Genomic DNA, 12,707 nt, shown 5'->3' on the forward strand with positions numbered 1-12,707 from the left:
TGGCTTTCATCAGTACACCTTCAGCAAATACATAGTCAAGGGACATCAAGCAACAACGAAATAACATTGAGATTGCTGCTTATCATTTTCCTTCTTGGGTACTTTTCCAGCTGTTCCCTAACTTCTTTAAAAACAGCAGAGAATCAGAAGCACTAGGGACACCAGTGAGCTATAGCACAACTTAGAGGGTAAAAAACTTTAACAACGCTGAGGAAGATCTTGAAAGGTGAATAATAGAGAAGGAAAGAGGTTTCGGAGAACTTCTGAGGTAGGAAACTAAAGTGTCAGAGGAAAGAGAATCATTAACAGAATGAAAAGAATGAGGAAAAGCAAGCATAGCTTGCACCACAACATTTATATGTCTCTGTAAAATACATGTTTCAATGTTTCATTCAGCGATTCAAACGCGATTCATTTGTGAGGCAACTATTTGAGAGGCTGGGTGGTTTTTACCGCGTTGAATCCATTGGTATGGATACCATTAGCTATTCCGTTGTATATCCACCGCCTTGCAGTCATTACAGATGTATTTCTCACGGGGTAAAGCTGTTTTGAGAGAGTACAAACAGCAGCAAGCCTCAGCTTCTTTGTCTGCAGGCAGGACAAGACAAGCGATCTCCATACCCACCTTAAAGGAGATTATTGGCAGCCCCAGCACACCTATAAGCGGAATTAAGCCAGTCAATCACAGAAACAGAAACAAGAAGTGGGATGTAAGAGTCTCTTCAGATTTCCTCCTCTGCAAAACTCATAAAACAACAAGAATAGCAAATAGCCTCTGCAGCATCAGAGGAAACCTTTACAAATCACATGAACAAACAGCTGAGGAAATACATAAGAGGGCTGTCTTCTGAGAACGCAACTAGCCTGCTTGCTTTATTTTATTAACTGTAAAGGGCCCTCATGCTGGTTTTACATCCAGGTAAATCAAAGGATATTTCTGTGCAACTTTTTTGTGCAACTCAGTCCAGAATAGAATAGACAAAAATGATACTGAAGCAAATGGAAATCAGTTTATTTTCAATTTTGAGGTAAATGCAAAAATATTAGCATAAGGTTGTGCTGTTGCTTAAATTTTGGTTCCTTCATGCTCCTATTTCTTCCCTCCAGTATGATGACAACAGCAAGTCCAGGTTCAATATATTGAGCATCAGGATTTATTTGCTGAAAACTTACCTGGAGGAGCAGTAAGTTTGAAATGTACCAAAATGAGAACTTATTTTCTAGACTGTTAGTCAGCGTACGCTTTTGTTACTGTCAGTCTGGTCCCATATGCCCCATCCTGGGTAAACATAAATTGAGAAAGCAGCAGCCACCAGTTTGGCATGACCGTTCCCCACCACTGAAGGGAGGGCACTGGCACTCAGAGCCAGAAGTACAGCGCCGGCAGAGCTGTCACAGCTCCCTCGGTGGTCATGACCCAGTGTTACACCAGGACTGCTGGACAGAAGCAGCAGAGTGATGGCCAAGGCAGGCATCCACCCACCCATGGAGCAACAAGAGCTAACTGCACCCATGGGAATGCATGAGGTTACAGTGCCAAGCAATCCTAGAGAAGCAGGCCAGGTCAGAATAACATCAGACAGAAACGGTGGGGCAAAGCTGCACCAGGAATAGCGCCAAGGATTAAACCTTTGGTTTGAGCAGACAGGGTTCAGGAGCAAGGCTAAGAATTAAGGCACAGAGCACATGCTCTCTTTAATCTGTTGGTTCAACCCAGCTATGTGCAAGAAGGGACTGATCCAGAAGCACTGTCTAAACTGTCAAACCAGAGTCAACTGGTTGATCCACTTGACCTTCTCAAACCATTTCCCAACCTCGTTTTTACAGTGTCGGTACCCTGTCAGGACTGGATTTTTAATGTAATTTCCTGATTAAATAAACTTTTACTTCGTAGCATCATTGTCCCTATCATACATGAACAGTGGGACATGGAACTGAAACTGACAGCAAAATCTCTCTGAACAAATGGAGAAATGGTAACAAGGGCAATCCAAAGCAATGACGGATGGGAAACAGACTTCAAACACAAGCTTCACAGGTACACCTCTTGCAGAAGGCTCAGGCCTTCTGCGTTGAATCCCATGTGCTTTTTGGCATTTGGAGTAATCACACAAGAAACATGGAACTCATTTCTTGGCACAAGAAAAAGGTAGTGGTGACTGGGAATAGTAAATATGGATTTACCAAGGGTAAAATTGTGCTTGACCAACCTGTTAAAATGACTAGATCTGTGGTTGAGTGCCAAGCAGGTGTCATTTACCCCAGCTTTAGCAACATTCCCAAATCATCTCCATCAGTATTCTTCTAATCAAGTTAGATTGTTGTGGTCTGGGTGGGTAAACAGCTTGTGGGGGAGGAGGGGTCTGTATAACCAGGAGCATGGCCAGCAGATTGAGGGAAGCATTTTTCCCCTCATTACTCACCACTTGTTGGATCACATCTAGTATCAGTCCTCCCAATGGTAGGAAAACAACAGTTGACTGGAACAAGCCCAGTTGATCACCATGAAGATGGCCAGGGGCTGGAAAACTTGTCCTGGGGGGATACGCTGAGGGAATGAAGGTTGTTCTACCTGGAGAGAAGTCTTTGGGGGACCTAATACGTTTAAAGAGCTTGCAGATAACTGAAAAATGCTTTAAAAAAATAATAAAAAAAAAAAGGCAGAACACCATCATGAACTCATAGCACTTTCTATTCTATGAAGTAGAAATTAGAGTAGTGATTGAAACAGAGCCCTACTCCAATTGTGTCTGAGTTTTGTTTTTAAATTATTTAATATAAGAGCCAAGCCACATCCACAGATTTGGCCTGATATGCTAGAAACACCTTTATTAAGTGCAATTTATTTAATAAAAACTCCAGGAAGAGGTTCTTATCTGAGCTGTATACCAATGCAGTCCTCTGCAAGTATTGATAAAAGATTTTGCAGCTAGCTGTGCTGAAAACACTGAAATGTCACCAAAGCCTAAGCCTATTCCTACTGCAGAAGTTATCTGAACAAGAGGAAAGCACATGAGTGAGTGCTTAACATTTCACTCTCTCCACTTGTGATCTTGTTTCAGGCTCAGTATCAAAACAGGATGCTTTCTAGGATGGCACAGGACTTCCTAGCTTATGCTACAGAGCCTGCCCTATGCACTAACCACCCCAGGAACACACCAGGACAAGAACAGACACATGGTTGCCCCAGAAGCACCACAAAAAATGCAACCAAGTCTAATCACATCACAAAGGCACTAGCCTTTGAATCCCAAGTGACTGCGTGCAGGGAATAAAGCCAGGTCTCTTCCCTGTACCCCGACACCTTGACACCTCAATCTGCAGGGGCCGCTTCTCTCCTGCCCCAGTCCATAGCGCCACTGCCTCCTGCTCTCACTGCTCTGCCTTCCTTTATGGAAGCAAACACAATTACCCAGAGAGGAGATTGCTCACTGATTTCCCACTAACTATTAGTGTGTGTAATCAGCATTCCCATCAGGTCACGTCTGCGGTGTTTGCCTGTAGAACAAACTACTCAGCAATATCAATGGGTAGCAACAGAAATGAACAGCACAAGTATTACCCAGACTATGTCCTTGCTTTGCCAAGTTATAAAGCACATACAAAGTGTCACTGGAGTGGGCCCCACAGCCTAGCAGGCACCCATTGCATGCCTCTACCCACACTGGTCATGGTGCTGGTCCATGCTTTGCAGGGAGGTGAGCCCCACAGGTGTTACTCCATCGCATGACATGGACTCAGCTGTGCAGCCACTGCCATCCAGCAGCAGGGTTTAACACTGCAAACAAGATGCTAACTGCGGGCATGCTGCGAGCATTTACCCCGACACATCGCACACAGCGTACACACCTGGTGAACGTGTGTACGTGTATGCGCCAAATGAAACAGCCAGTGCAGATCCCACACTCAACTCATGCTTCAATTAAATTAGCATTAACTCAACTCAATGAAATTAGCATTTGAGTCAACAGGATTTATCCTCATTCACTGCAATTTGGAGAGAAGAAAAAAATCAGGCGTATCTGCTACATAAATTAACTTGTGAACACACTGATAAACCCAGATCACTGAATTTTACTTACTTCATAAGAAAAAAAAAAGCAAAAAAAAAAGCATTCTGAACAGCTTAAAAAGCACAAAAACTCTTCCTGTCTCTCAAAACAGCTGCTGAGTAGACAGATGTTACCACCCACTAAGAATAATAAAGCAACTAAACGGAGACAGACATCAGTTTGAATTAAGAGACAAGGGATTAAAACCCTGAGGAGAAAACAGTCAGCACAGCAGGCATTGCCTCGCCCACCCTGAGCAGTACCTGTAGTGGATATCACCCAGCCTCTCCATCCTGTCTGGAAGCTTGGTGCACTGTTGGCAGGAACACCGAGCCTCTTCCCATTCGTTCTCCAGTCCAGGGAAACTGGCTGAAAACATGCTGAAGTAAGCTTTTTTAAAATGCTTATGCAAAATAAGCAAGTTTAATAAATGCGCCTCAGAGACCTAAGTTTTGAGCATAAATAAACCAGTTAAGGATGGACATGGCTGCTCAGGCTAGGATGCTGTACTTCTGGAACCACTATCATGTCAATACAAAGCACTGAAGATTTCATTTCCCCTTTTAGCTGTAAATTGCAAGCAAAGTATCAGAACATCTGAGCTATTACTAAAAGCCATTTCTTGGTTACAAGGACTGCTGTGGGTCCTGCTTTAGCAGAAAGTACTTTCCACACTCTACCACAAGTCCAAAAGCAGAGGTTACAAATGTAATATCAGCATTTCAAATCTGTCTGGCCAGCAACCCTCTTAAGTTTGCCAGCAGTGACTAGCTTATCATCTGCATGAGAAAAATCACTCAATGAAGAATATTCCTCCCTTACACTTTCAATTCCACCACCTCAAGGATCTGTTCCCAAATTGCACAAACATTCTCCTAAAGAATGGGAAAGACTGACTGTGTCTCAAACGACCAGTCTAGTCACTAATAACTGCAGAGCTACTCTGCTGTGTCCCTTCTACCTCCATCCCGCCAGAAAAGTGATGATCTTTCTTCCTGAAAGGCACTAGAAATGTCCAAGTGGCATTAAAATAAAGACTAGGTGTAACCTAAGGCAGGACCAGTCTGCCATGCTTGCAACATTTCCTAGTTTATCACAATACTCCTGCCTGTGTCTCCTCCAGATGAAAGGATGAGTAGCTTAACAGGATAAGGCTGCTGCTTCTGAAATATTGGTAGAGCCTAAGAGATACCAAAAGTAAGAAATATTGCCTGACAAATGAAGTGGAAAACCTGACTAACTTCCAGCTTACCTCGCCAAGACCTGTTTGTCAAGTATCAGCTGAATTTATCCCACGTACCGGTGTGCTTAGCTCCAGCTGGATATTCCTTTTGTTTCTTTCAAAGCCAAGAAGTATTTCCACACTGGTACAGATTAATTAAATTTGACTGGATTTAAACCAATCTTAGAGTCATTTGGTGTCTGTTCTGTTTGCCCCATATCTGGGTCACCAACCCGGGAACTGTTCAGTACATTGTGCTTACCTGCAGAAACCTGGCCTCTGTGCAAAGTGTTTAGGCATGGGTGATGGGCACCACTAATAGACGGGGTTCTATTAGGGGAGATTATATTTTTTTACTAAATTAGTTTCACTTAACCTATGAGACCCACTTTATGTATCCAGGTGGATTATACATCTGGATTAAAAGTTCCTTCATATACAGCACACTTTTTAATTCACTTCTCCATTTAAGACCCAGTATCTCAAGAACCAGGAGTACATAACTTACACTTTCAAGCCACTTGTCCTCCCCTCTCACCTAATGTTCTGCCTTTGAATAAGTAAGGTGCAGCCTTTGTGCACATCCGCCCTGACTCTGCTTAAGCTGTTTCTCGAAACTCAGAGGGGTGAGGTCACAAGTTATGACCTCCACATGCACCTCGATGCATTTATCTCAGTGAGTTATGAAGATGCATCGTGTGATCATACATCAGTAAGATGAAGATGCATCTGCTCCCGCAGATGACTGCAGGAACCCTCTTCACTAACTCAACCAGTATGTGATCACCTTTTGGTACCTAATAATTTTCACATGAGGAAAAGATAAACAACACAAGACACCACCTAATCTGGTTCTTCACAAGAACAAACCACTCCAAAAAGTTTACCTTACAGAAGAAAATCACAGTTTACATTATCGGGTAACAAAATTTTAGGAGCAGGCTAACCAAACATTTATAAGTTCTGTGGACATGTTTGTTAACTACAGTAAATTGCTTCTATCTATATAAAAGCAATAAAATTTATTTCCAGAAATAGAAACTGAAATAGGACAGGTATGATACTATACCAACAACTTTTTCAACTTTTTGCAGTAACATTTACTATTTCCCTACAGTCTTAAGCAAATTACGTAATATTTCTGTTAGAAGGGGGTCTCCCTCAGTCTAACCAATGCACAACAGCTTCTAATCACTAGAAAGTTAATCTGGGCACGTTCACATTTGGAGGAGTCCTTTTAAAAGTACTAGGGACAGTAATTAACAGCTTACTGAGGATGGTAACTAGCTCCATCACTGGAAACTTTCAACTAAAACTAAGAAGTATGAATTGCATTTACAGAATTTCTGTGGTTGCCTATGAGTAAATTACAACAGATTATCTGAGGCTTATTTCTATCCAGACTTGGACATTAATCTCTAGAGTTTTGTCACTGCTTTTCAAGGGCCAGCAGACCTTTATTAATTTATCTTTTATATTGAAAGCTCTTAACCAAACTAATTTCTCATGTTTGTAGAAATGAGGTTACTGCATGCACATATAAACAATTTAAAAGGGGGGCGGGGGGGGACCAATTCAGACAAAGCATTCATTCTGAAGTGTTTCAAATAATTTTATTAAACAATCATGTTTTACATGTCATCAGACCTAACCCCTGAAGTGCAAAAATGTTTCTGAGGTATTGAGATGGGAGGAAAACAGGTACAGTGTTGGTTGTTAGGGACACCATACTAGAGCACAGCTGACTTTGCAAACAACAGGCCTTTATACAGCATTTGCAGGATCACAAATCTGAGAACAAGTCTCTATGTATTCAGTCATGAGAGCCAAGGAGCCCTGATCATTAGCCAGTTGTGTCACATTAATGAAAATACAGACATTGTTAACACAGGATGATGATGATAAACATTAATGAGGTGTTTCTGGGCCAATATGTACAGTACATGAAAAAATGAAATTCCAAATTAACTGCTGAATCTGTGACCAAAATCCCAACTGTCTATCCAGTCCAGCTTAATGTCAAATCTATTTTGGCCTCTCTAGTACTAGGATTTTGTCTATTCTACACAGCTGCACCTGTTTGAAGACACCTGGTAACTCACACTCACTTCAGATAAGTCTGTTTATCAGAATAACTGGAGTCAACAGTATGGTACTGCTTGTGCCCTGGTATTCTTCTAGTCGCTCTCTTCCCCTTATCCATGCAATGAAGAAGTCTAATCCATGGGGAAAATCTGCTGAAGAAATAAGCATTGATCTACTACTCTTTGTATAGACAGGAAAGTCAGAACTACAAAAAAAAAGGGCAAAACTGGACCTTACAAATTGGGGTGTTAGAGTTCTACTGCCAAATTAGGCTCCAAAATAATTTCAGATCGGGAAAGTTTTGGTATTGGTTGTATTTGCTTGCCTCTTCAGGGAGGCAGGGGCTAAACAAATACGTTCTCCCCTTGGAGCATTTCCCAGTGTTAGAATTTGACTGAAGACTGTGTTTGTGGTGATTCTGTGCAGAATTAGCTTTCTGCTGAACATCAGATTTAAAACTCACTTATGTTCTCACTCAGTGATTTTGTTGGCAAAAAAGTTTCTCCACCTCTAAAACTGCCACATTGTTCGTGACCAACTGCAATTTGCCCTGAACTCAATACCAGCCAAATTCTGTCTTGTTTTTTGTGAAATCACCACAAATCAACTGAAGACATATCTTAAGAAAATACTTTCAAATTAATAATAAACAAAAGTCACTTGTTGTTCTAAGTCTCTCAGTGGCTCTTTTTAGCCAAGACAGATAATAACAAGCTCCTCCTGAGCTACAATTGTTTTTTCAAATTTGTGACAAAACATGACAAAATAGAAGTGATCCTCATCTTAGTAGGTGTATATGAATTTAGGAATGTTTCTGAATGTGTCAGGTTTTGCGTAAGAATGGCATACTTGGAAAGATTCTCACCTTAAGCATCTTCAGCTTGAAGATCTTACCGGGAAGCTGGAGACACAAGCTCTATTGTCAGCACACCCATGGGCATGTCACAGTCTGATCACAAACACAATTGAGATTCTCATAATTTCCTAGGATTGTTACCAATACTACTGCTGCCTACCTACACAACAACATCTAACAAGTCTGCAGATAGAGAATAGCTGGAATAGCAGCTGGATATAGCTGGAATATTGCGCTCCCCCCCCCCCCCCCCCCTTTTTTTTTTTAGTGGTGATGTATCTCATGAACAAGAAAGGCAACTCCAAAGAAAAAGTGCAAGTACATCACTTTCAGTTGAAAACTGGGTTTCGGATGCCACTCAAAATTGAGCTGTTGGGCCAATTTCTGTGCAGAAGTGTTAGGGACCATACAAAAAAGAAAATGCTTGTGATTCCTAGAATGACCACGCCAGAAATCAGTGCACTGGTGACTGAATTCAGCTGGAAAGTATCTCCATTCAGATGAGCTGCAAGAACAAAAATGCACAGGGAAGGTCTGGTTAGAATTTCTCAGCAGTGCCGAACATCCATCTTTCCATTACAACACCTTATATCAACAATAATTACAATGGAGGGACTAAAGCTACTTCAGAGCAAGTACCTGTCTGCTTGGATAAAATTTAAGTATACTTTGAAAATAGTCGTTAGTTCTTTCAATACCCATCGTGCTGGGGAATAAAGACAGTAAGGATACTTCTTGCATAAACCCCTCACATTGGGTGACCAACCTTGACCTGTGCTATTTAAAGCAAGACAGTTACTGCCCAAAAACTATCAAGGTGAGGCATAAGGATTTATGGCCTAGGCAAATTAACGAAAGGATTTCTTCCCCAATATCCTTAGCTACATCTCAATATGATGGATATAAAAATCCTTAGCAGGCATATCTAGAGTCAGATCTCAGCTACTCTAAGTTTGTCTGCACACCTTCACAGGAGGCCCCTTAACATTTTTATCCAGTCTCAGAGAGAAGATACAACACATGTATTTACTATTTAGTGTAGCTCAAAAAGGCTGTTTGTGGACCTGAACCTGAACACTACAATGCACATATCCAGCCTGTACCATCTTTTACAGCAGAGGACAAAACATTTGAGCGGTAGGTACTATCCAAAGCACCAATCAGTGTTTGCCTAAGAAGAGCTCGTTTTTTGCACTACCAGTGCTGAACGGTCCAGTGAAATTACAGGGCAGTTTCTAGGTGAGGAGCCACACTGCTCTTCCCAGAAGCAGCCTGCACATCACCAATCCCTCCCTCCTTAAAGCAGAAAAAGTCAGCTCTCTATTTGTCAGGTGGCCATCCCCTTCTCAATCCTGTGATGCTTTCCGACCTTACCCATCGTTCTCTCTACTACATTAGTAATCCTACCTCACTACCTCTGTGCTCCCCCCTCTGGGAGAACAGGCACAGGAAGGCTGGTGCTGTGGAATGGTAAGAAGACTACTGTTTTCTTTGGATGGGAAGGAAAGGTAGCAGCCATTACAATACCAAGCTGTGTGCAGCAAATGGAGAAACTGCCTTTATTATTTTAATGACACCCATAGGTAGGAACAAACCAGTAAGTAATTCATTTTAGGGAAAACTTGTTTCCATGCCAGAAAGGAAAGGTAGCTGCTTCTAAAGGGTCTAAGTTGAGAAAAGAAGGGAACAAATAGCTACTAAAGTTCAGAGGAGACAGTAGGTTGATTGTGCCACTGGGTCCCGTTATGGGCAAGTAAGAAGTAGGATGGCCCAGTGGACCACCTGGGTACCCAAGCTTGAACAACCTTTCCTAGTCATTAGCTACTCCTCATTACCAGCAGAATAACATACAAGCTGAAACAAGTCTTCCAAGTGCCCAAAAGAGAATCACTGTAAAACTTAAAGACCAGATCTCCCCTGCAGCATATTTCAGAACAAGAGCTGAAGCAGGACTCCTCTGACTTTGAGCTGTGAACTGGACTGCACCATAACAACAATTTTGCTGCACAACTCCCAGATGGCATGAGCAGATTTTACTGCTTAAGTTTAATTTTGCTTCTGGCAGTTGTAATGTTTCTTCACCCTTGTATGTCACAGAAGCAGATTTTCATTTCAAAGCCAACACAGAATTAGAAGTTACTGTGTTGGTGGGGCTGGGTATACAAATTAAACTGAGCATTCTAGATTTACCAATTGCTTGCTTTCTTTATGGTATGTCAGTATTTACTTATTTAAATGACAGACACACACACACACAAAAATAAAAAAATCTAGCTCAGTGCATAGATCTGAATCAAAATGGTTCACTCAAACCATCTCTTTAGTGTTTCTTGGAATTTTGATTAACTTACCAAGCTGTGAATTGTTGGTTGGTGTCTCATCTGTATAAACCAAAAATAGGAAGCATTACATTTTTACAAACACCTGGTGACCACACACCCCTCCTCCCCACCTTGCACACAGAAGTCCTAGCTTCATTTTCAAAGCACATCAACAGTATTTGCAATACTGACTAGCTGCTCCTAGTATCTGTGGTAAAGTCAGGATGACAACATGAATTGCATGACGTTCCTTCATTTTTAAGGTGAGTGCACCAATACGAAGTTACTTAGTATTCTGTGGCATAAAATAAAAATAAAAACCACCTTAGTGCAGGGCCCCCTTATTTAAAAAGATTTGCATTTCTATTCTGCTCCTTTTAATACAAATACAAAGATAACCGTGATACTATACACAAGTCCCTTCAACAATAACCATTTTACAAGAGTATCTGTATATGAAAAAAGGTTTAACCTTTTTCCAAGAAAAAAACAGTGACCTAAAATGATTACCAAAAAATGCCCTTACCCAATGCACACTTTGCTCTTAACAGTTACATAGTGACATCATATTCAAGGAAACATTTGTATTTTGTGCTCGTTTTATCTTTCTGAAGTTACTTACCATTGTCGATCTCAAAACTACATTTCTTGTCATTGTTTGTGCTTTTCTGGGGCAACTCGTAAGCACAGCTCTTATATATGTTTACACTAAGCAGCTGTCTTCTATGTTTAAGTGAGACAACCATCAAAATCCATGAAATTTCACTTTCACAAGTAGATACCTGCTTTGTCTCTAGACATGGAGACCAAAATATTTCCTTCTGTGTATTCCTTCTACAATGACTTTTTAGATTAACAAACAAGAATGAAGCTTCTCTGAAAAGGATACAATGTCAAAAATATGAGTTCAGAAATACACAGAAAAAGGGACATTATTCTTTTGCAGTAGTGCTATTCAGTTCATACTAGGGTAACTACATAAAAAGTGCTGTTACCAGAATAACTGTGACTAGAGTGATGGGAAGACCTGGCTAACTACTTGAGGTGCCTGCCTATGCAGACAGTGACACACACAGGACCAGCCCCAGGACAGATGCAGCACCAATCCAAATCAGATGAGGAAAGCGAGGGGTTGCACATCTGTGCAACTGCAGCCACGTGATATAATACAGACATACGTACTACGGTCAGCAAGGTGCAGCAGGTTTTATGGGCGCTGTACAAACACACCTGTACTAAAGCTGGACCAGTGTCTGTCTTGAAAATACTATAAGCACCTTTGCATAGCTTCATGTCAGAGTAAGCCAGTACTGCCACCTATGGCACTCTTTGTCCACAAAGTCACTTTTGTTCAACTGAGATGTTTTCTCATGACCTTCCTCCTTTTCACTACAGTATTCATGAATGTCACATCATTAATACACTTATTTCCACAAGGGTAAAGGACAGTGAAAGGAAATATTAATTGCCTCTTTCTGCTCCAGAAGGAAAACTGAAGCTCAAGTCAGATTGACTTGACCAACAGCACTCAGGAAATTGGTGGCAGAGTTCAGAACTGAATCACTGTTTTTTGAAGTACTTTTATTATTCAAAAAATAAAAATAAAAACAATATTCACAGCATTTGAATCAAAGTATATCACTTAACAGGGGCTGCTCACATAGCAAGTTCTATATAGTTCCCATTCCTTGGTCGAGGCAGCATTTCTCTAGCATAGATGTTTAAGCAAATCTGTCATTTATTTTCAACAAGTATTCACGCATGCAAATTTGAAGTTAGTTCTTTTCACTTTTTGTTGACTAATCAGATGACAGCAAGGGTGTTCAATTGAGACCATGTACAATGGAGAAAAAAAATAGTGACTTTGATTGCAAAAACATTGTTTCTAACTGAGAGTATTTGTTTTAAGACGTCTCTTGGTAGATGGTTCCCAGTACTGGAGGATCAATTGGCCTTTGTACATGTGGGCAGAACCACTTTGCGTGTAAAAAAGGATTTAATTCTCAAGTGTTTCAATTATTTTTCCTAGACAGGATTCAGTCCTGTTCTCAGGTTCCTAAATCTAAGACTGCTGAAATCTGAAAAACAGAATTTCTTAAATACTTTTAATTTATTAAGTTATCAACAGTAGTCAAATAATTTTCAGAGACTACAGGTTGTGGGTTTTT

At 40.9% G+C, this 12,707-nt stretch overlaps 1 protein-coding gene across 1 annotated transcript in view; it reads right to left on the reverse strand.

Annotated features, from left to right (window-relative positions):
• The window catches only part of ZPLD1 (zona pellucida like domain containing 1), a 108,820-nt gene that overhangs the window by 32,405 nt on the left and 63,708 nt on the right, over positions 1-12,707 (reverse strand). The window contains exons 12-13 of the mRNA XM_083819396.1: positions 10,570-10,599; positions 2,427-8,723 (exon numbers count right to left, since the gene is read on the reverse strand). Coding sequence (XP_083675522.1) covers positions 8,548-8,723; positions 10,570-10,599 — 206 coding nt within the window. The 3' untranslated portion in view covers positions 2,427-8,547. The remainder of the gene's footprint in view (positions 1-2,426; positions 8,724-10,569; positions 10,600-12,707) is intronic.

This window comes from Anser anser (assembly GCF_964211835.1).
Source record: "Anser anser genome assembly, chromosome: 1".
NCBI lineage: Eukaryota > Metazoa > Chordata > Aves > Anseriformes > Anatidae > Anser > Anser anser.